The sequence below is a fragment of the Psittacula echo genome, assembly GCF_963264785.1.
Source record: "Psittacula echo genome assembly, chromosome: 15".
In the NCBI taxonomy this organism is placed as follows: Eukaryota; Metazoa; Chordata; class Aves; order Psittaciformes; family Psittacidae; genus Psittacula; species Psittacula echo.
In genome coordinates, this window is record NC_137751.1 from 10513972 (window position 1) to 10537692 (window position 23721).

At 44.6% G+C, this 23721-nt stretch overlaps 1 protein-coding gene across 1 annotated transcript in view; it reads left to right on the forward strand.

Moving 5' to 3' along the window:
* Window positions 1-23721, forward strand: part of MYBBP1A (MYB binding protein 1a) — a gene marked incomplete at its 5' end in the record, with an annotated part of 59303 nt that overhangs the window by 22464 nt on the left and 13118 nt on the right. The window contains 2 exons of the mRNA XM_080630046.1: window positions 496-564; window positions 21684-21797. Of these exons, the coding sequence (XP_080486172.1) occupies window positions 496-564; window positions 21684-21797 (183 nt within the window). The remainder of the gene's footprint in view (window positions 1-495; window positions 565-21683; window positions 21798-23721) is intronic.

A 23721-nucleotide genomic window follows, 5' to 3' on the forward strand; every position in this document is an offset into this window, starting at 1 on the left:
GATCAGGACTTGTAGCAGGGCACAACTTTAAGGTAACTTGGAGGTCTGCAGGGAGGCCTTCCTCCTGACAGTTGTTTCTGGCCCTGTTAGCAGGTGGGTTCAGATCTTTCTCCAGGCTCTGATGTTCTCCAGTCTAACTCAGCATATTCTCCTTTGCCCCTGGGACTGTTCCTCTGTGCAAAGCGAGCTGCCTGTGTAAAGGAAGATCCAGTCTTAAATCCAGAATCAGGCAGAACACAGGAGGTGAAATCTTTGCCTGATAGTTCTGAGTTAAGAGTTTTGCTGCTGATTTTGTTGTGTTCAAGATTTCACTCGGGGCTGGTGTGAGCAAAGCTGTTAATTTTCAAATAAGCTGTTGCTGATCTCTGGGCACTTTTGTTTCTTGTGGCATTTAATTCTCACTCAGGAAGCTGTGTAAAATACAGGCTGTTTTGCTTGAACACCAAACCTGTCTGCCAGCAAACCACTAATAAGAGATTGGGTCTTTCGTTACAGATCATGTGTAAGCCATTAGTAGATACTCTTGTCAAGTCTATCACAGCGGGAGCCAGGCAACATCAGCAGGTAAGAAGGAATGCAAACAAACAAAGCTGTATTAAACAGTCAATTGGAGAAGTCAATCACAGCAGCTCAGGTGATGCTTAATATGCTTAATGCTGCCTTTAGGGCTGGCCAATTTGGAGAAGTGGGCTTCCTAGGGGGAGAGCTTTTGCAAATACTGTCTTGCTGCTTCAGGTGTGTGGCTGAAGTTGTGGAAGTAGGTTAGAGATGTGCAGTCACGAGGGTTCTTTGGTAGCATCTCCTTTAAAACCTGCCTGCAGCTTTCAGGGTTGAGGCCTGATTGATAGGGGGCTTGCCTTCAGTTACTTATTCTTTGATCACTTTCTTATTGGTAGGATGTTCCCTTGTGTTAATGTAGTGTGTCATGCTCCTTGCCTCCTAATGTTAACGCAGGGTTAGCTTGTGGAATCTGTTCTGCTCCTTGCAAGCTGTCCTGCACTTTCTAGGGCATGTGCTTCCTGTGTCTAGTTTAAAACCACCTGTACTATAGATCCAATTTGTGATGGTTGGGTGCATGTGCCTGACTAACACAGAGTTAGTGGAGCCTTATCAATAAAACCTTGCAGGGTGAGTGCACAGCTCACTGTTGCATGAGCAGGGAATGAGGCCTGTCTGGGTTTTCACTGCAGTGGGGGGGCCTTCCACGCAGTTAATAACCAAAAGCCCTCTGGGCCAGTAGCACTGTGCTCAGACTTTCCCACCCACCAGCTGTAACATGCATCTGTCCCCTGCAGAAATGCATCCTAGGTTGACCTTTCAGTTTCATAAATAGCTGGTTTATTGTTTCTGATCATTGGAGGGAATGTGAAGGGTTAGGTGTGTGTTTGCAGTAGGGCTGCCTTATACTGTCAGTGTAAATTGCATTTCAGGGTCGTTTACCCAACAGGAATGGCTCTGATTTAAAGAAAAGAGTGAATTAAGCTATTTTGAAGTTCAGTGGATAGAAATAAGGATGTGTTACAGAAATAACAAACAATTTTAAGGCACATACTTGAACCTATCCTCAAGAGACCAGAACAGCATCCCAAGCAGGCAGCTTCATTATGTGACTGTCTTTGCTTCCCCACAGGGAATAGCATTGTCCTTCTTTCAGGGCTTCCTGTTATCTCTTCAAGCCTTGTTTCCAGAATGTGCTTGTCTGTGGGTGGGAGGAGTAGGGGAGGATGTGCAGTGTACTGTATGTGGGAGACTGGGTAGAGAACATGGATATACTGCTGTTTAAACAAAGGCAGCGTGGCACAATAAGCTGTGTAAAGCCTGTGGAGTTTGGGTTTGCAGCTTTGTATGTTTTGCACCCTGCTTTCTTCTCAGGAATTCTGTCTTCACCTCATCAGATATCCTATTTTCCAGGTTTTCAGTTAAATATTCCCATTGGTTTTCAATGCAAAATGTGCTTTGGTGGTATCTTAGAGGGCAGGGGCAAACTTGGTGGGTGTATGTGGCAAAGTCATATTTTGTATAAAGTAGGGGGATAACTTCTCTGGAGTCTCTGCAGCTCCTGGCAGCCTCTGGGGGAGTGAGGTGGAGAGGCTGGGCCACCAAAAGGGCTGTCCTAATTCAGAATCCTGAAGATGCCAAGGTTTGATACCTTCCCTTTGGCCAGCCATACAGTTAAGAGGCAGGTGGGGTAGTCTCCCATTTTCAGCTCTGAATAGTGGCTTCTAATCATGAAACTAGCTTAATCCCAGAGACATGAGGCTTAATTCCCCTTCTAACACTCCTGTTATTAATGCTGATTGTTCTGGCTGTGCCTCCTGTGTTGATACGAGCAGCTAATCCCACTGTGATTTTGACTTCTTGGCTCTGCTGATCCCTTTGGCAGGGAGTCCCCGGAGCCACGCTCTGCATGGGAAGGTGGAGGCTCACAGCTCTGGCCATGTGTCTTGTGTTGGCCTGGTAATGAGCCCTGGGGCTCTGGCCCACCAAGGCTGGTGGCCACTATCCCAGCTGGCCTGGGGGAGGCCCTTTCCGTGGAGGCAGGAGGAGCAGATTCGCCTTCAGGTTGGGCTTTTAGTCAGTTTTGAACTAAAGGAAAAGTGGTTCATGAGGAGGATGTAAGAGGGGAGGATGTTCCTTCCTTACCTTGATACCTGGGTGTTCGTGAGAGTAGCTTGGAGGGGTCTGTTCCAACTTTCAGCCAACTGGTCCCTGCCGTACATGTCCAGCTCTTACTCTTCTTGCTGGGGCCTCTAGTGTAAAGTCAGCCTTGATCTCTAAGTGATCGCACTGGACTGTCCTGTCGAGGTGATTTGTTTCCCTGTGTGCTCTGTAAGCCACAGAGTGTAGAGCAAGACCTGGACCTGCCTGGGCTCTTGTCAGGAAGCAGCAAACCTGAACTGTATGTGAAATGTTCCTGTGCCTTGTGTTGTGAGCTGCTGCAGGTCTGCTTGAACTTAATTTCTGGGCAGTTGTAACTGAGAGAGCATCCTCAAGGAAGTGCAGGAGCTGTTCAAATGCTGCTCAGCTGACACTGGCTTGGGGAGGAGCAGTCTGGCCTTTCCAGCCCCAGCCCTTTGTCCTGACCCTGGGGACCTCGCTGTCTGTCTGGTGCCCAACTTATGTCACAAAATGGACGTGAGGATGGTTTGGCTGAGAACTTACCCTCCCCTTGCACACATTCTTCTTTCCCCACCTTTCTCCCTTTTGCTGTGCTAAAATAATGAATTTTGGTCAATTCACGGGTCTTGTTCTTGGCACAGGGACAGTTCAGGGGCAGGGGTGGCTGGGTGAAAGCTCAGATTTATTTCACCATATGGCAGCGCTCATTTAACATGAAATTATGGCTCCTGTGAAGCGAGTATGAGGATCCTGGAAAGCAGTTTGTCAGTGTGGAGTGTTGGCTGTGGCTGATGACTTGGGCAACTGGGTCTTGCAAATGCTGCAGCCTTTCTGTGCATCCTGTTTCAGTCACCTCTAAAGCCCAGAGATCATCGGACCCTCAGCAGCAGCATTGTGTCTGTAAAGACAAAGGTGTTTGTAGTTGTGGAATGGGTGTTACATGCCCTTCTGGGAGGTGCATTTCTTTGGCCTTTGTGATTGCTGTCGAGAGGTCTTCTGGAGATACCCAAAGGCAGGTGTAGCAGAGGGTGTCTCCATTCAAAGCTTAGTAGAAAAGAAGGAAGCATTAATACAAAACTTTAGGTAGTGTGACAGGCATCAAGTCAGCTCTGTTTCTCTGACACTGTTCCTACATGCCTAAAGCAGTGGTAGGTTTGTTCCCCTCCATATTAAAATCATCTGTGACATAAAATGAACAGCACGTTGGGGGGGTGAAAGTTCTTAAGGCAGTTTTAAACCTGGTTCGCAGTGGTTGCGTTGGTAGCAGTAAGCTCAACCTGTATAACAAGTTTTAAACTGGAAAGGTGAATTTGCAATGGTCTGATTGAGACTGAACTTGAAACTGAAGCTTGTACATGGGCCCAAGTTCTGTTCCTGTGATGTTACTCCTGGAGCGTGGATGCCTGCAGGAAACAGTAATGCAGCAGTTTCCCTGGAAAAGGAAGAGTTGGAGAGGTTGGTGTCATTTGGGAGAGAGGGAACAAAGGGCAAGGGATGCTTGACCAGGGAAGGGGGTTGTCATCCCACCCTGAATTCACTTAGTGCCGCTCTAAACATATACATCAGAAAGATGCAAGATGAAGATCTGTGTGACAAGGGATCTGCAAAATCTCCTTGTTTCAGGCAGCTCATGCATCTGAGCTGGACTTTTCCCCTTTGGTGAGACCACACTGACTGCAGGACACTGTGAATCATCTGCGGCCAGTTCAAACGCACTGTGACTCTGGCAGCGGGTGCTTTGGATGCTCAGTGTTACCTGTTGGCTGGCCTGTTTTTCACACTCCACATTGAAGTGCGGAGCTCAAGATGACTGCTGTCCCAGTGGTGCCTGTGTGCAAGTCAAAACGCTTCAGGCTTGGAAAGAATGAAAACACTGATGTTTGGATGTCTTTCATTTATTGAACTGAGAAGTCTGGTGGGTTTTGCTGTGGTGTTTGTTTTGTTTTTTCTTTTTGTTACTACAGTAGCAGTTGGGATCTGTTTCCTAAACTCCTGTTGCTCCTTGCTTTCCCATGTGTCTAAGTTAAACCAACTTACAACTTAAAGCTGCACTGCGTTCTCAGAGTTTGGCCTGCCTCATGTGTGTGGTGTGTTGCACTGTTGTTCCCTGTAGAAAGAAGTGAATAGTAACTATATGAAATGACTAGATTGTAAGCAGCCACTGTGAAGCTTCTCAAGAGGACTTTTAGTGTGTGAGAAGTGCTACAAGTTACAGTAAAAAAAAAGAAAGAAGGCGCTAAAGAATGAAGTTTTCAGTAGTCTAATCCGGCTTGTTGGATGCAGTTGCAGTAACTATGACCTTGTACTTGCTGTAACAGCCAGCAGGAATATCGACAGTGGTAGGAAAATGGGAGCAGTGCACACATCACAATTGCTTTGTACGTCCAGGTGGATTTGATAGCTTTCTCTTACCAACAAGGTGCTTACACTTGAGTAAAGTGTAGGTAACATTTCTAGACTTCAGTACGCCCATGCATACCAGCATACATACGTGTGCTCTAAGTAGCTTAGGTACAAATGGCAGGTAGGGATATAATCTTCAATGGTAAGACTGGTATTGGAAAATGACAAGTCATCAAAAATGGAGCTTGTGTTACACATTTGAGCTGACCTGGTGCTGATGAATTGTGTTAAGCTTCTGGCACAGATGATCCTGTTGGCAGTGCAGTTAGCCAAGCAGAATGTGTGTGGTGCTAATGGGGAGGGAGGCTTGTGCTGTTTTGTTGACTAGGATGTTGCTGTCAGTCTGATGTCTTCCACAAGCACTAAACACATTCTCTCAAATTCTGTTTAGAGAAGAAAGATGGTGTGAGCTTGTTCTTGCTTCCTCCTTCCTTAATGCAGTTTGATCTTACTACTGCAGGTGTTTTCTAGGAGACTTTGACCTTCACATTACTTCCTTGTGCCTTGTTTCAGTGGGTGCAGTGTTGCTTTTTCAATATGCAGAAAAGGCTTGGGTTTTTGCCTTGTGCCGATGGAGTGTAAACCAGGGATCAAGGTGTGTTTAATTTAATGATTGTTGCATGACTCAGCTACATACCAGAACCCTCCTGAGCCTCAGGTGAGGAATGTCTTCCTGGTTTATTTTTAGCAGCATCAGTATGATGAGCATAGCTACAGTAACATCTAGTTCTGTGATTGTGCAGTCTCGGGCTATGTCTCCGATGCTGTTACAGCACAAACCCCTTGATGGCGTGTTGTTAATTGTGGTGAGGTTCTTACAGCATTTCCAGCCCTTCTCCCCCAGTTTCATGGATGCTGGGTCTGCCAGAGGGCTGGATGAGTCTGTCAACTAATGCTTCTACCTTAAATTCTACCCAAAAACTTATTCTGTTAGGCTGAGGATCAGATGAAGAAGGAGAATGTGTGGCTGGTTACACTGCAGTACCCAGGCTTACTGCTGATGCAGGCTTCTGCAGGCATGCCCCTATTCCAAGTGCCAGCTCTGGACTGGAAACAAGCTGGATCATGGCATCTCTGGAAGCCTGGGCTGGAACTACCAGGCTTTTCCCTGAGAAATCCATCTTGTTGAGCAGCAGTACTGAAAACAGCTTGGAAAGGAAGACCAGTAATGAAACATCCACTGCTACCAGGAGTGAAGAGTTGTCCCCATCTCGCTTGTGTTGGCAGACAGACCACTTCTAGTCTGTAACTTTTTCCTAGGGTTCCCACAAATGATTTGATAGCTGTCTGTTGTTCTTCTCCTTAGGGAAATGCACTAGGAGTGTACGTTTCAATGCAATTGCCAAGAGCCTTTGCAATTACTTTTGCACTGTGGTCAGTTTGAATACATTTACATGTAAAACTGCATTGATTGAGGATGTTGCAGTAGCTGGGAGCATAATGATGCTATATTTGTCCATCAAGTGCGTTTATCTTCTGTGATTTGGCTAGAATTCTGCAAAGCTGATGTAAGTGCAGAGCTGTCATGAAACTCATAAAAGTCATTTTACTGAGTGTGGAGATGAGAATGGGCACCGAGACAGTTCAAAATGTCATCTTCTGTCACTTAGATTCATTAATATTTCAAAGTGTGTTTTTATAAAGCAGTCTGTGACAAGGAACCCTTTAAGATCTATCTAATACAGAGGGTATTTTAGGTAAGTTGCTAATTAATCTTGGTGCTTTGGCAGTCTCCCCAAGGGGATCAAACATATATAGACATAATTTTACAGAACTGAAGCAATTCTGTGCCAGAGCTGCCATCACCAGAAGAGTTAAGATTTCATCCCAAAGTCCTGCCAAAGAGGTCCTGGCTGGTTGACAGGTATCTTTCTGAACTGTTTATGTTCTGTGTAAATAACTAAGTTAAGAAGTAATTGAAGTTTAGTACAGCAGTAACAATAAAAGCACTGCAATGTGTCAGAAGCCAGCACCCCTCTTTGTGTATGTTGGGCAGTTCCTCGTGCTGGGGTAGATGAATGGATCATTGCATTAATGTGCAATGCCTTGCCTGCATTCTCACAGGTGGTTTCCAGCAGGTGGTATAGGAATATTGTTATGGAGTATTTTGCATAAGCAAAATTACTAATAATGAAGCAAAGTAAACCTCCCCAGATAAGTATCAGCACCAGTTCAGCTCTTCCCTCTTTGCATCAGCAATGAGACGTGGGCTGCTGGTGCTAGCAAGGCAATAGGCCAGGTCTGAAAAGTACCATTCCTTTAAAGCATCCTTCATCCTTTTGGCAGAGGTAGGGCACACTGCTCCTGTGTCACCTATAGAGGTGTCACTAGGAGGAAGGCTTGTCCCAGGCTCTGGTTGAGGCAGGCAGACCTTCAGAGGGTGTTACCCACCAGCAATGACAGCTTCTTGTGCAGTATGGTCTTACAGTGGCTCTTACCTTTAAGCTTTGTCCTTTTTGTCTTCTGTTCATTATGCATTCTCTGTTCAATGAAGAGAATCCAATTGCAGCTGGAAAATGTATGTCAAAGTGACATGCTTTGGCTCCAGTCAGTATCCTGCTCCTGTTCCTGTTTTTGTTTTGTGTAAGGAGATGGTCAAGGAGACCCTGTGTTTTGCAAGGTAAAGCTGACCTATGGGTGGGCTCTTGGGGCATTTTTGAGCTATTTCATCGTAAGCCAGCAAAGCCCTGTGACATGAACTAGCTGTAGGTATGTAAACTGTCCCTCTGAAGTCGAAGAGGAAGCATTTGGATGCTTAAGTGCTTTGCTGGGTCAAGGCCAGAGTGCTCTACATTTTTGTGTAGAGATTTTGAATTCATAGACCTTGAGGATGGGTGTGTGTGTGGGTTATTGCATCCCAACCTCTCATTTTTGAGAGCGTCTCTTGCATTGGGATAGCTCAAAGAAATTCTTCTCTGGAGAGCTGGGGGACATTGACAGCATCTATAAATAGTCTCTGATGTTCTTTGGAAGGGCATCCGATGCCATAGGAAAACGTGCTCTCTGATGAACTGCTTTATAAGCCATGTTTCTCTCTCCCTTTCCTCTCACTGTTGACAGCTGAAAAAGATCAGTTTAAATTTTTCAGATCCTCCTGTCTGCAGTTAAGCTGAGTGCTTGAAATCCCATGGTGTGAGTTTTCCCTTGTATTTGCATTGAGAACTGTGTGTGCTGATGGTGTGTTTCAGTTGAACAAGGGACCCCTGTCACTGAGTCTGCTGGGTCTCTTTGGAGCATCGTGCATGTTGTTTGCTGTTTATGTTTGGTTTTCCCATCATATCAGGGTTTTTTTGTTGTATTTCATGGTGCCTTTTAATGGCCCCTATGTCTTTTGCAGGAAGTGTCTAGCAGATAGATGCCTGCATTGCCCATATACAAATCCATAATGCTAGCAGGCAGACAGAAACTGCCCTGTTAGCAGTCCCAGTCCTTATATTCCACCGTACTCAGTGCAGTACAGAACATGAAAAAGCTCCTGTTTGCCTCTTTATTCTGATTCTGAGATACAGACTGTGTTTATTCTGCTCGCTACTGATTGTATTGATGATCATGTGGCAAATCCTCAGTAATGGAGGCAACATTCTAGTGTGTTGCTGGGAAGAAATAAGGAAGTGGTCACCTACATTTTAGTTGTTTCTGCAGACACGGCTGCTGGCCAGAGCTATGCAAGGATGGACCTGATCAGTAGCATTAACAGCCCTGCATGTCAGATGGACTTACTGAGTTAGATATATACCATATTGCAGTGATTTTACAAGACTGAGGAATTTCTGAGCCTACTAAATTAAACTTGCCATCTGACACATTGGGAGTTGATAGTTTTTAAATGGAGAGTGAACCACCCAAGTGTGTTCTGCTCAGCCTGACAAACAGCCCCTCCAATGATTTGATGAGTGGATATTTGTGGAGAGCAAAGGGGAAAAGTTTGCTTTGAGGCAAGGTCATTGCTATGTGTTTAATAACAGCAAAACAAAAACAGGAGGGGAAGAAATGTCTATGGTTGTGATGAAATTGGGGACTATCTCAGTCATATGGGCTTAATTTATATTCATGCTACAAAATAGTACAGAAACATCAGGGTAGAATCCTGGTTTGTTGAAGTTCTGGGTAATGATTTACAGTGGGGTATTGGATATGGTTGGAAATACTAGCAAGTGTGTTGGAAGGTATTCCGTTGGCAAGTGAAGAAAGCTTAGGGCTTCTGCAGCCTAAAATGGAATGCCAAACTGGGCTTTTTCACTGGCAAGTATGTTCTTAAGAGTTTGTGTGGAAAGATGGATGGCACATCTCTGGCAGTGTTCAAGGCCAGGTTGGATGGGGCTTGGAGCAACCTGGTCTAGTGGCAGGGGCTTGGAACTGGATGAGCTTTAAGGTCCCTTCCAACCCAAACCATCCTGTGATTCTATGATTCTGTGAACGTGGTAGGTCCATTTTTGTTGTTTGGGCATGAGGGAAGAATGGAGTTTGGATGCTTCTTTGGATTTCTCTACAGGATTCCTCAACAACCTCCTAGCAGAGCAGGGACTCAAGCCCTGTGTCTCTTCCCAAGGGGCGATGTGCGGCCCGTCATGTCATGGTGCTTCTCTCAGTGCATTCTGCAAAATGAAAAGGTCTGGTGGTGGATGGAGAAATCTGCAGAGTTCAACCCAATACAGTTTCATTCTATTTGATTTTTACTTTTTGCGTAGCAATACTCTTTATTTCAGTGTTCCAAACTAACAGTTTGACGGACATGTGAGTACTTCCTAATGCTTTTGAAAGCTAAACCTCAAGAGTTGATGCTGGAGCGAATTGCAATTCTGATTTCTAATTTTCTGCTGATAAATGTTCTCAAAAGATGAAAACCTTTGTCCTTGCAACATCAAGACTGGTCTAGTGAACTGGAGACAGCAGCTAAAAGGCACACGGTGCCTAGGCAACGCAGGGTGTTTTTTGAATGCATACTGCTCTTAAATCTCTTGAATTATTAAATTTGACTTCAGCCAAGTCTCTTTAAATAGCCTGCATTATGTGGTAGCTGCCTTCTGAATAGCCTAAAGAAAATCCTATTGGATGTCTCTCCTGAATTCAGGAAAATTGGCTTTGTTGGTCAGAGGAGACATCTGGCTTGGAAAGTGTTGGGAGGAGCAGGCAGCTAAGGGAACTGGAGGAGATAGCTTTGGCTTAGTTCTTACCAACCTGTGCAAGCAACTTGCGGTGTCAGTGGAGTTTCTTCACGTTTTTATTACAGTGTGTCTGTTAAAAAACTGACAAAAGGAAAGCTTTAGGGAATATATAGATGTATATTCCCCGAATATATTCATATGTATATATATATATGTATTTTTTCCCCAAGAGAAAAGCTAGGGTCAAGAGAGAGGATGATTTTGCAAGAGGTTTCTTGGTATTTGCTAACGTTTCTTTTGAGCCTCAGCCACTAGGACGTTGTGTGATAATCTTTCCTTCGATTTCTTAACAAAAGAGCATTTCTTTTTGTTGTGTTTAAGAGTGAGGAGCTTATAAAAGCAAAGTGGAAATGCTCCAAAATAAACCGGAAAAGCTCCAAAATACTAAGAAACTTATATTGCCTTAGATATTTTGGTTTTTTTCTTTTTTCAAATTGTGACTTAATTCTTAACTTGGGAGAGAAGTTATTTGGCAGTGGAGGGGGAAATGGGCCTATTTCCTAATTGTTATTGTTGGTTTTTAATGCAGGAAGGGAATGGCTTGAATGCATTGCAGTCTATTGCTGTTCATTTCTCTTCTGGTCTCAGTATGCCCTATGGTACCAATATTCCCCACCAATGTTTCAACCCTATAATTAGACATTATGGAAAGAGCAAGAGAACACCAGTGCTCTTGGGCACTGTGTTCTGCTCCTGATTTACTTTGTGTTCTCATGGCTCATTTAATTATGGCATCTTATTATTTTCAAGAATTTAGGATAATAAGATATTGACTTCTTCTTTTTTTGGAAGGAAACATTAAGACTGATTGGCCTTTCTGGTATGGTAAGTGGTTACCCCTGGGAGAAATGAATCTCTGGTCACCAGAGCAGCAGACCAATATATGGATTGTTCTGTATGGATTGCTCTGTCTTGAGGGCCTGCTTGTTGGCCTCTGGTGAAAGGAGAACAAGGTAAATGTCTTCCAGCCCTGAATGCTCACTAGCTGCATCTGTGTTGTTATGCAAATGAAATAGTCAAAGCAGGTCTGTAATGCCATCAGCCAGCCTGGGCCAGTGTGTTATCTTACATGTTCACTGTTTTTGACTGTCCAGATGTCCTGCAGAGCCTTCATCTGGGGCAGAAAGCCTGCCAGTGGAGCCCAGTATTTAATGTGCAGATACCCTTTACAGTGCCAAATCTTCTCCCTGTGTGTACTGACTCACTTCTACTGCCTTTACAATCTAGCAACGTCTCATTCCTGTCACTAGCTCGTGTTAGATTGTGGTGACCATAGGAGGGAGCTGTGATTTTTATTTTCTTTTTAATTGTTATTTAATGAGCTCCCTCCGCCTCCTTTCCCAGCTGCCATCAGAACAGTGCTGAAGGAAGCAGCTCTGCGTGTGCCCACTTTTATTGGGCAACAAATGTCCTGTTGCATGTCCTTGAGGGAGCAAGATCTCATAAATGGGCTCCTCTCTTCAGGCAAGCACAAGATGAGGCTTTTGCTCTGACAGGAACATCCTCCAGAACACTGTTGGCAAAGGAGTGGAAAGAAATCCACTCCTCAGCAGCAATAGAGAGAACATGACTTGTAGAGTCTCTGATTAAACAAATCAAGTAATGATGTTTTAGAGCATGAAGAAACCTGTATGTAAGTGAGTGCTGTGTATATGCCCTGCTCTGCTGTCTTGATTGCTAGTCCTGGGTTTCCTGCTGGCTCAAGTGCTGGTAAAAAAATCATGCATTGAGGGACAGAGCACTGGAACAGGTTGCCAAGGGGGGTTGTGGATCTCCTATATTGGAGATATTCAAGGCCCGGCTGGACAAGTTCCTGTGTGATGTACTCTAGGTTACCTGGGGTTGGACTAGATGAGCTTTTGAGGTCCCTTCCAACCCTTGGGATTCTGTGATACTGTGATGCTGGTGTGACTTTGGCATTGAAGGCAATGACTGTTTTACCTGTAGGGCTAGGGCTGACATACCTTGTGTAGCTTCAGCTGCATTTCTATGGCCTCTAGCTCATTCTGCATTTTCAGCCAGATTGAGCACTGGTGGTTTATGTGCTCGTGTCTTGCAATAGCAGTTTCCATGTTGTGGAGGAGGAGGCTGTGCGGTGTAGCTAATGTGATAAAACCGTCTGTAGTATAGACAAGGGCTCAGAGCAGCAGAATGAAGTTAACAGCCCATCTGATCGATGGGACAGCTGCTGTTCAGAGCCTTGGGAATAGCAGTAGAATTGTATAGCTTTCTTAACTTCTCATTGCTGCTGCTTAAATCAGGACATCTGAGCCACAGGTGCAAAGGTTTATGTAGGATAATAAAACTAAAGAGAAGAGAGGAGTCAGCAGGAGGGGTACAAAGACAGAGATTTCTTCATGGTCAGTTTTGCTCCAATTGCTGTCTTCCAGGGAGCTTTGTTCTTTCTCAGTAAGCGGGGTAGTAAAACCTCAAACCCAACAGCAGAGCTCATGAAACAGGGGCCGAGATCTGAGTGTGGCACCACATCCTGTGCATTCGGTTTTCCTCTACTTGCAGGTGTTTTATCAAGAGTTTCCACCATCCCTGGCTCACTGGTGTTGAGCCTCTCCCATGGAGCTGGAAGACCCTATTCCCCTGCTACGTACCTAGCAGGTGATTGCTTTCCCATTTTTCTATTGCTGAGATAGTGACTGGGAAGTTGCCCTGCACTAGGAATTCCAACAGCTTAAGAGGACACACAAACCCTTGTGTTTGCAAACACTGTTTAGCTTGTTTAGAAACTAGAGGGAGAGCTGCTGGCTGTTTCAGATGCTTAGAAATAAAAGTTAACATAAAACCCTCACAAACCCAGCAGAGTTTATTGAGAGTCTGTTCGTATTCAGTAAGGCCTAAACAGCTCATTTACATGATGCTGATCAAATGAGCAAAATGTCTTGTGTGCAACAAGTCTTTTCCATGTACAAATAGGCAAGCTGTTGGGAGTTGTTCAAAGGTTCCTGGATGGAAAGAATCCTGCCACATCTGTGAAAATCTGCTTTTTTACTAAGGAGAAAGAACAGGTACAATCTACTTCACATGAAAATGGGTTGCAGTGCAGGGTGCCTTATTGTAAAACACGGTTCCAAGAGCTCGGTGACCTAGGATGCTTGGTGAGAGTTAACACCAAGTAAGATTGCCTTTTCCACTTAAGGTTGTAAAATGTGATTTAGGTGTCACTTAAATGCTTTACATGTTGTAATTAACCAGCCTTGCAAAATTTTTCTCATCCATTTGTTGCAGGGGTTTAATTTAAGCTGTAAAATATCATTGGTTTTGATCACTTTTTGGCAAGGAGAATTTTGTTCCTGGACTCATAAATCTCCTATTTGGGGGGGTTCTTTTTGGCAAGGCCAGACTAAGGAAGGGCTGGGAGGAAGCTTCTTTCTGGCCCAGAGCATGGCAGTTGGTGCACAGGAAAGGATGGGAGCAGGGGGTACTGGTTGGTGGATGGGGGTTTCTGGTCCGTGGTTACTTCTGTTGCATTGTTGTGCTGTGTCTGTTTCTGGAGGCAGGAGGGCAAATCTACAGACTTGGAAACTGGTGTCTGGTAGGACAGCTTCTGTGCTGGCCGCATTGTACCCTGCTCACGTTCTGCCTCCCTCAGGCAGCAGTATGGGACCACATCAAGGCTGGCTGAGGAAATGTCTCGAAAGAGCTGATCCCTGGCAGTGTTCAAGGCCAGGTTGGACACAGGGGCTTGGAGCAAGCTGCTCTAGTGGAAGGGGTCCCTGCCCATGGCAGGGGTTGGAACTGGATGAGCTTTAAGGTCTTTTCCAACCCAAACCATTCTGTGATTAGTCTGCAGACACTGGATTGTAGTAGGAAATACTGAATTCAGCTCCTGAGCCAGATGATCACACGGATGTTCATGGTCTTTCCTTGGCCAGCATGAGCTCTCTCTAACTTCGTTTGCAGGCATCAGGAGAACATCTGGCGATGGACCACACAGCTTTCTGCTGAGAGCTGACTACACAACCTGGGCACTGCTCTGCTTTGAAGCATTCGCAGCACATTCTTAAACCAAGAAATAGTTACGGAGGTGCTCAAGTGTCCTGGCATGGGCAGTTCTTGTCATGAGAGTCTTGCTTCTCCCAAAAGCACTAGCACTTTCTGCTCTGAAACCTTTTCGATAGCTGCTAAATGGGACTCGTGGCTCCGCTGCTTGCGTGCAGCTTGTTTCAGCAGTGGAGGGGAAGTGAAAAATTCATTTTTGCTCTCAAAAATAGTTTTCTTCAGCCACAGCCGGGGCTTTGCCTTATCCTCCCTTGCCCTTGAGTTTGAAATATGTGTATATATAGAACGTGCGTGTGCCATGTGTGAAATCCTGCAGTTACAGCCGGTGGATGGAGGAAGACTGATTTCGCAAATGTTTCTTAATCACCTCTGGGTTTCACTCTTTAAAGCCTTTAAATAAGTTTTATCATAGGATTTGTATGTTTTAAGTAAAGCATTGGCATTTGATGCTTCAGTGAGTTAAGGATCTTGAAGGGTATTTTTTTGTTTATCCTTAACTTTGGAAAGAATCCCGTTTTTCCATCTTCTCACCTCCCCCAGAGAATTTGCAGCCTGGTCCTGTTGAGGTTAACAGGCTGTGTGAAACTCCAGAGATTTAAGTTAGTCACAAGTGGAAGTCTTCTGTGAAATACTGTCATGACAGTTCTCAGCCAAGAAGTCTTGTCCACAGTGTTGGAGTGCTCAGTCTTTTCTCATTCTGATTATAATGTGTCAAGGAAGGATAGGAAACTTGCATATATATGTTATTTTTGTATGTATGAAATATTTATATGAATTCATAAATATATATGAAATATACATATATGAAATACATATATTTCACACATGAAACTGCCATTGCTTCTGAGCGTCCTGTGATTTTGCTGTATAGAGATTGGAGTGCCATTATTGTGAGTCTTAGTCTCTTTCCCGTCTCTTAATTTGCCCTTTTGAATAAGCTTTGAGGCTGTTCTGAACTTGGCCTCTGCCTGCCAGACTGTTACCAAACAAACTTGTAGCTTATAGGCTCAGAAATGCTCAAATGTATGAAACAACTTGGTACAGAAATGAAAAGCAAGCCCTGAAACTCAAGAGTGCTCTGTTGGAGCCTTCATCTCCGTCTCAGATACAATGTAGACGTAAAAATAGAGTAATTTAACTGGGGCTAGATTGGCACTTGACTCATGGCTTCTCATGCTGCTTGTTCTCTCTTCACAAAAGCTTTGACAGTAATTGGAAGAGACTTGCTGTGGTGCTCCAGATATCCTGCACTGTAGTAAGAAGCAACAGGTTATTCTCCTATAACCAACAATACTATAAGCTGCAGCTTGTTGTGGGGTTGGGTTTGGGGGGAGGTTGGTTGCTTTTTTAAAGCTAGGTAACAAATTGCAGATAGGCGAGGAACTGATTTCATTGAATCTTCAAATTCAAAGAAAGCTTCTTTAGAATTTCCCATATTCTCGGCATATGTTCTTTTACCCCAGCTTTCCTGGTGGTATTTGTCACAAATGCAGTCTATAATTCATGTGATTCGGTCTCAAAGGACTTGGTAGGTGATAATTTCTAGAAGCACAATTATTTTATGCCATATCCCTATGGTTGTAGAATAGTCTTAATGCTGAGGATTACATGCTGAGAGCTGCTGGTTTATAACGTGTGCTGGCACTGAATCAGATGTGCTGGCAGGTCAGGTTATGCTGTAGCTTTGCTGCTGTAGTGTGTGTGGCAGAAGGGAGACATCAGTGCTCTGAAATACCAGTAGCCTGTGTGGTGTGATATCACCTGTATATTTTTGTCTCCTGGACTTGTAAGAGAAGTGAAATGATGATAACACTAAAGCTCCTGATGCTTCTTCGGTTCTAAAGATACATTTGAGCTGTACAAACTTGCAGTTTTTCCAGGTAACATTTCCTATATTTATAATATATATAAAGGGAAAAAGAAGTTCTTGCCATGCTGGTGACATCCTTCATGTTGATAAAATTGTGCCCACAATGCATAAATGATAGGCGGGGAAAATCCACCTTGATTGGATCTTAGGCAGAAGCTCTTCCCTGTGAGGGTGCTGAGGCGCTGGCACAGGGCGCCCAGAGAAGCTGTGGCTGCCCCATCCCTAGCAGTGTTCAAGGCCAGGTTGGACGCAGGGGCTTGGAGCAACCTGCTCCAGTGGAAGGTGTCCCTGCCCGTGGCAGGGGTTGGAGCTGGAGGAGCTTTGAGGTCCCTTCCACCCAAGCCATTCCATGAATCTATGATTGAAAGACTTCTTGATCTATTCACCTCCATCCTGCTCACCTGGATGGTGACTGAGGAGAGGTGCTCATCTGACCTACATGGCTACTACATCTTTGCTAGATACTCGCTTTCAAGAAGAGAACAGTGGCTGTATTGGTAGGGGTTAATCCATTGCTTGCCGTTTTTAATCATCAGGCTGCATGCCTTGTCCCTTGCTGTGAAAGGTAAAGGTAACCTAACCCATCAACCCTGCCAGCTTGCTTTCCTTCTTAGCTTCTAAATAAGGTAGGTGAGCACATCTGGGAATTACCAGCACATCTCGGTTACTGCAGTGAGCACGTTTACTGGTTCAGAAAGAAATCCTGACCTACATGGCTATTACGCCTGTGCTAGAAACTTGCTTTCAATAAAGAAAACTTGAGTTTATACTGAATGGCATTCTGTGTAATCATTGTAGATAAGGAAGAAAGTAATAGAGCTGGCAGAAAACCACAGGGTCAGTGCTGCAGTTAGTTACTGTTTGTTCTCTTCTCCCACATAGGCTGATAATGAGCGTCTCTGCCTTGTTTAGTCATATGCTTGATAGATGTATGTGGGAGTGTGTGTATGTATCTAGCATCCTTGCTTGAATAGACTTCACTTATTTGGGGTTCTTTTACTATTTGTGGTCTTTCTTTTAGAAAGAGATGGGAAGGAGAAAAGGTTGGGCAGCTGAGGGGCTCCTAGGGCACAGGGTGGGCTGCAGAATTCTCCACCCTTAATGAAGAGCTCTGATGTAGCTGTCAACTGCTTGTAACTATTCTGACACATTCTCATTTCAGAGATTGTGCATATGGGAGCGGCGACTTCCTCTTCTGCACTTCACTGGAGTTTGGTACCTGGGACTCTTGGGTCTTCTGCTGTTTCTGTCCATTTGTGAAGTGTTGATAACGCTTGGCTCTGTCGTAGGGCTGTCATGAACGCAGCAGGCTCGCCTTGGCACTGGGGAAAGCCAGAGAATCCTCTGGTATTCTTGGGAGCAGCATTGTTCTGGCAGCCTCCAGAATTGCCAAGTGCTTGTAAGACATTCCAGAATAGCAGCGATGCTGGGGAGGGCAGGGGGGACAGCGACAGAACTGGGGAGTTGTGGAGCAAATACTTTCCAGACTTCAAATTGCTGCTGGTCTGTGTTGGGATGGCGAAACATGCAGCTGGTCCCTGTGTCATGTATAAAAGACTCATCATGAACATGTTATGGGTACATGATGTACTGTAAGAAATTATGGGGGTTGATAGTGTTCTGCTGCAGAAGGTTTGAACTAGCTGGGGTGGCCTGGCTCCTCCTAAGGTGTCCTGTGTGTGGCCTGGGACTTCAGAGGTCTTAGTAAGGAAGTAGGAATTAGTTGTTTGTGTAAGGTCAAGGCCTCCGGTAGTGAACAGCTCCCAACTGCTTCTGAGGAAGCTGTAAGAAACTAGACAGGGATCAGATGTGCATTGGAAAGGTTCTTTTTCCTACTGTTTCCTTTTCCTACTGCTCAGCAGGGAGAAGGCTTCTGTCTTCAAGCACAAGCCTGTAAAATGCTGCTTTTATTGTTTATTTTAAATGCGTGTGAATGGAAACACCTGGCATACTTGCATTCATGTAGTCCTCTTGCACACAGGTATTTTCTTGTCATATATGTGCACACATTAAACCCTTTGTTTCACAGAAAACGGGGAGATTTTGTGACCTTTTCATTTCTGAAAGGATCTTTTTGGATAACGAACAGTGTCACAGAAGCACCACCGGAGGGTCGTGGTGTGTGAAGGGGCTAGCAATGGGAAGAGCCTCATGGCAGGAGACAGCCTCGGTTTTTCTGAGGCTGTTGTCATAAAAACCATGCAGTGAGTGTCTGGCTCCCAAAAGCAGCTGGTGTGAGGTGCCAGGAGGGACAAGTAAGATGGCTTGTGGTAAAATGCGGCGCGAGGGGGAGATGATACCCACTTCCAAATGCATAGATGCTCACGTTTCTGTCGTGTCTGCTTCAGCTGCATTGTGTTCATGTATTTGAGAAGCTAAATCAAGGAAAATTAATTGGAAAGAGAGAGCTTTTTCTTTGTGTCCGCAAGGAAATAGCTCCTAGAGATCTGACTCATTTTGGATCTTCCCTTACTTTTGCAAAATGCTGATACTCTTAACCCCTCTTACATCAGGTGATGAAGCATATGGTACCTGTTGAAGTTCCTGGAGGTCATGAAAGTGATTCCTTCTCTGAGTATTTAAAATCCTTTATGTGAATCCTGCAGGGGACTAATCCATGAGGAGCTGGTTCCGGCCTTTCCAGCCAGTGGTTTGATGTTTCTCAGCCCTCACAGATGAACCTGTGTCTGAAAAGCCATTGCTGAGGACTGTTACTTTCCAAGGTGATGTGGCAGCTCTGTGGTCCTGGTTGCTAGGTTGCTCATCGAGTAAATGTACTCAGAGAAAACAACCTTCTGATGACATCCAGGATCCTTCTTCACATGCTGAGAGATGCTGTGAGCAAGGTGTGGTGGTTGCACCTCTTTCTAGAGAAGGGACTTGGTGCCTGGCCTGTTTTGCTGAGGTGGGATGGCATCAGTGTGGGAAATGCTGTTTTTTACTGGCTTTACCGTTGGACTGGGATTGAAGAACTGGGTTTTACTATTGGTTCTGCCCCTAGTTTTTCTGGCTGACCCCACTGGCGTCAGTTCCTCTCCCTGTAGTTTAACTCCTGCTATTGAACTGTGCAGTTCGCTCTGGATAAATAGGTTATACATGAGCTACGTGTTAACAACTAGCTCTAGGAATAGGTCTGCTGGCTCTGGGATGAACATGATAACCTTAAACTACAGCGTAGCAGGATACAGGCACTGAGGAGCTTGTAATTATTTGTGTCACGTTTGCTCTCTGACTGAGATGTTCTTAAGCCAAATTTTATTTCAACCAGCAAGTAAATCTTTTCTTTTTCTTCTTTCAAATGAGAAAAGTTGTTCATGCTTAGTATTACATTATCATTGGGTTTCAAAACAATCAGGAAACACAGGATTGTGTTGAGTACAGCAATATCAGTGTTTTAATTATGTGAAACTCAAAACATATTTTCTTGTATCTAATATACAGGCTGGAGGCATGAAAGCTATGAGTGTGACACAATTACTAAAGCGTGATAGCACCAGCCAGGGCTCTCAGATAACTGGTGTTTTGCCTTTCTCATCTATGACATGCAGAAGGGAATGTTCGGTCGGGGTTTTTATCCTTTCTTTTAAAACCATTGTCAAGCCTAGTGCTTACTGAGGACTAGGTTCCATTCAGGGGCTGTTCTCTCAGTTCGGCATTTGAGTCCCGGGTCTTCAGAGCATTGATTTCTTTCCAGTTCTTATCCTCACTGACATGCAGCGCTCCCATCCCTGCTGACTGGTACAGGGGCATGCCCTTATTGATGTTGCCTCTGGTCCTGTTTGTCTTCTGGGTAAATCTGTAGTCCTGAGGTACTGTAAGGGTATTTTAACAGGACCCTTTTCTATTCGTTGCACCCGTTTGCCTTTGTAATTGTCAAAGAAGAGATGGTGCCTTGAGGTTTATGACCCTGCCTGAGCCTTTCACAATGAATTATGGCCTTTTATCTACTCTGAGGGTCACGTTGTCTTTTTAATTGCACTGAAGTGACTTTCCACTACATTTGGTACGTGCCATAATTTGTTCTGTAAGACACAGCTTCCGCATAATGAAAAGTAATGTGCAAGCTTGCCTGCCTTGAGCGTGGCATCAGGGTGCTGTCCCTCCTTAAATCAACCTAAATCTTTTAACGTAGCCACATTGGTTCCCTGCTGCATTTTCTTCCATGAGTGAAGAACAGACTGTGAAAACTCACTCTATTTGGACAATTCTCTTCACTGGTGCAAACTGGAGGGAAGTTTACACGGATGTGTGATATTACTCTGTTGTAACACGAACGCACGGGCTGGAATTGTCTGGCGGGGGACATGTATTCAGTGTCCCGTCCCTCCCAGACACTTGGAGTATGTTGTATGGGAAACACAGACCTCTCTTAGCTTGTGAGGTGTTCCATTTGACTGCCTACAACTTTGGATGCTCTTACTGCTCTCAGGAGATCCAGGGATTTCTTCTCTTCCCTCGAGTTCTTCAGGAAATAGTTTCCTAAAAATGCTCCAGTAGAAGGGTGGGTACCATATGGCCAGTTTTTAGTCTCTTGCTACGTATTTTCCAGGTTGCTTCCTATAGACCTAAGGGCTATCTGGAGGCCAGGTTGGGTATCACCAGGCTGCATTTTCTCTTGAGGCTTTTTAGACTTTTACTCTCAATGGTGTCTTTGATAAGGAGTTTTACGGACTCTGCTTGGTTGTTTTCTGTAGGGTGGGTTCAGTTGCAGTGTGCAGTTAAAACCAGCAGTTCTTGCTTTCTTTGGACAAGATTAACTCTTGACATAATTCCCAATGAGTTTTGGTATTTATCCCCGCATTCCATTTTGTCCTGTGTGATAGCAGCTGGAGGCAACACTTTTTCTTCATATGTGTGTAGAGTTTGCTCGCTAACTCTGTGCTGCTACAAAAGAATCTCCCTTTAAATCCTCTAAGCTATTGGCACTAATCCTCATTAGTGTACTCTGTGCATCTCTGTCATTTGCTTTTGTCTATTGCTGTGTTTTTCATGTCCCTAAGAAAGCCTTAAAAGAGGAGTTCTGGAATAGAAAAGGGCTTGTAAGAAGATTGCAGATTACTGTTGGTTTTCTAGCGGCTACCCTTTTCATTGCTGTGTTAATGTAGAGGCTTAATGAGCAACTTTGACTCCAGGGCAAGGCTGAGTGCTGCTCTGAACAGCAGTTTCCATCTAGGTTTCCTTCGAAATGAAGCATTTGCTAATCTGCCAGCTTTTATTTTTATTTGTGCCTCCTGCATTCATCAGGGTAAAGGGTACAGTCCCACAATGGGCTGCCTGAAGACTTCTGGAGACTGAAGTGATGCACTTGGAGCAGCTGCTAAGACTTATTTTGGATGTTAATGCCTAAATCTAGAAGTTGCATGATCCCTCCGCTCCCCTTTGACCTTCTCAACCAGAACCCACCACCCTGCCTCCTAAGGAGTGTCTCTGTTAGGATCTAGAGAATGTTTCCTAGCAGGGTAGCATACATGTTGGGGAGGATATGTGGCGTTTGGAACATGGCATTCCCTGCGTGCTGAGCTGAGCTGTTTGCCTCAGTGGGGTATTTGCATTGCTAACACCTTCCTAGAGAGTGCAGAGTTTCCACATCTCCTCTCCCCTTTCTCTTTCAGGCCCAGGCCTGTTTGCTTCTCCGGAACGTTCTGCAACTTCGTGAACTGAAGCTCTTCATGACAGAGGAGGAGTGGGAGGAATTGATAAGAGAAAGCATCAGCCAAGTGACAAAGGTAACAAGCTTCAGCATGTTAAATGTATAGATAGCACCTAATGGGTACTGCTTTTACTAGTGGGGTGCTTGTTCAAAGAGCTGAATTCGGCAGCTGTGCTTGGCTTAACTGATCTTGGAGGGGTTGTGCCTGCTTGTACCAGGTCTGAGTTGTTTCCATCAGGATCACAGCATTCTTGTAACATGGCTGCTAGGTGTATTTTCACCAGCAGCAAGAAATGTGGTCCCTGTGTGTGGATCTAGGAAGCAGAGCTCAAGTTTTAGGGAATACACTCATACAGATCAGTTCAAGGTGGTTGTAAAAATAAGTTTTTAATTAGCAGGTATTATGGATATGAACTTCAGGGCCAAAGAGATAGAGCTGAGGTGCTCTAGGGTTTTGAGTCCTAGTGCATTGGAGACCTTCCGGACCAGACTCCCTCACTAATATTGTTTGTCAGGGAAACCTTAGAATACATCGGTACAGAAAAAAACCGGGCTCCTGATTCAGTAGCAGATGCAGCTTGCACCTGAAGACAGTTTTTGGGTGCAGCCGTTCGGGGGCAGGTGATCTGCAGGGCAGAAGACTGAAGAAACAAATACCATTCAATTATATCCTTGTGGATTGACGTGGTGGGAACCAAGCAACCAGATTAATGTTGTGGTGTGGTGACTAAACTTGATGACATAGGAACACCAAGGCTGGAATCTCCCATGTAACTGTATATTGAACTCTTCCTAAGTGTAGCTTGCATTCATCTTTAAATGCTGCTTATGTGGTAATTTAGGCTGTTCCGTAATTTACTATATTGGAACAGAGCAATTAGCTCTGTTCTCTTTTGTCAAGGAGGCACAAAATACAAGCAAGTCAAGAATTCAGAGGTGCTGTTAATGATTCTCAAGGAAGCAAGTGATCCTGGGCTTCATTAAATAGCGTTTGTTTAATGATTACATCAGGAATCCAATGGGTGGAGTTAGGTATGATTTTCTTTTCCAGCTACATAAAACATGCCGCTTCTCCCAACCCGGTCATCTCCGTGTTTCTCTCTAGCAGCTGAATACCTGCAGGACTTGGTGATTCACTGGGAAACCACCAACACTTACAATGCCTTCATGTTGTTCTTGTCAGGGAAAGTTGAGCATCTTGCAACCCAATCAGTATTTTAATGAGCTTTGCTACCAAAGCATCCTCCGTGCCTCTCATTTCTGTGGTCATCTGTGTTTAAAGAAAAATTCCTGGGAAATGTCAGTTTGTTTGGGCTGTCCAAGGTATACCCTGCGGGAAGGCGGCCTCCCATGCTGATAACTGCAGTGGCATATAGGTTGTAGTTCTCTTTTTGGCCTGTAAAAGCCCTGACATAACAAAGTAGTGGACACAGATGTGCTGGGGTTTGTCTCCCATCCTTCTGCTCCTGCATTGCACTAACACAGTGCTGGGTATGGCTCTTTAGAGCTGGGGCAGCTGCACAGCTTTAAATGTTGCTGTAATTAGGGAAGATCAAGAACTTTGCATTCTCTGTAACAGTTCTCATTCGTAGCCAAAGGCTCACACTTGTGCTGCAAAACTTTCTAAAGCTGCAAAAGGTATTTCGTGTCTTTCTGGTGGCGCGGAAATACTTGCTTATCTGAATAGGAGCTGTAAAAACATGCAGCGCTCTGTGGTGTAGTAGAACAATACTCATGTCATGACTGATCTCTTCTGGAGGTGTTAAAAAATCCTTTGTAGCAGAAGTCAGTTACTCAGGAAACTGAGCAAATTGAGAATCTGTACAAGGTATGTATTTGTCAAAGAGGGTAATCCACCATTAAAGTAACTTGCTGACAAGTTCATTAGCGCTGAATCTCCAGGTGGAGATGGTGCGCTTGACTGAAAGAGAAGCTGCAGGTTGGGTGGAAGTTACAGGCTTGACGTTGAAATTATGGGGTGAGTTTGTTTGGACTGCGTT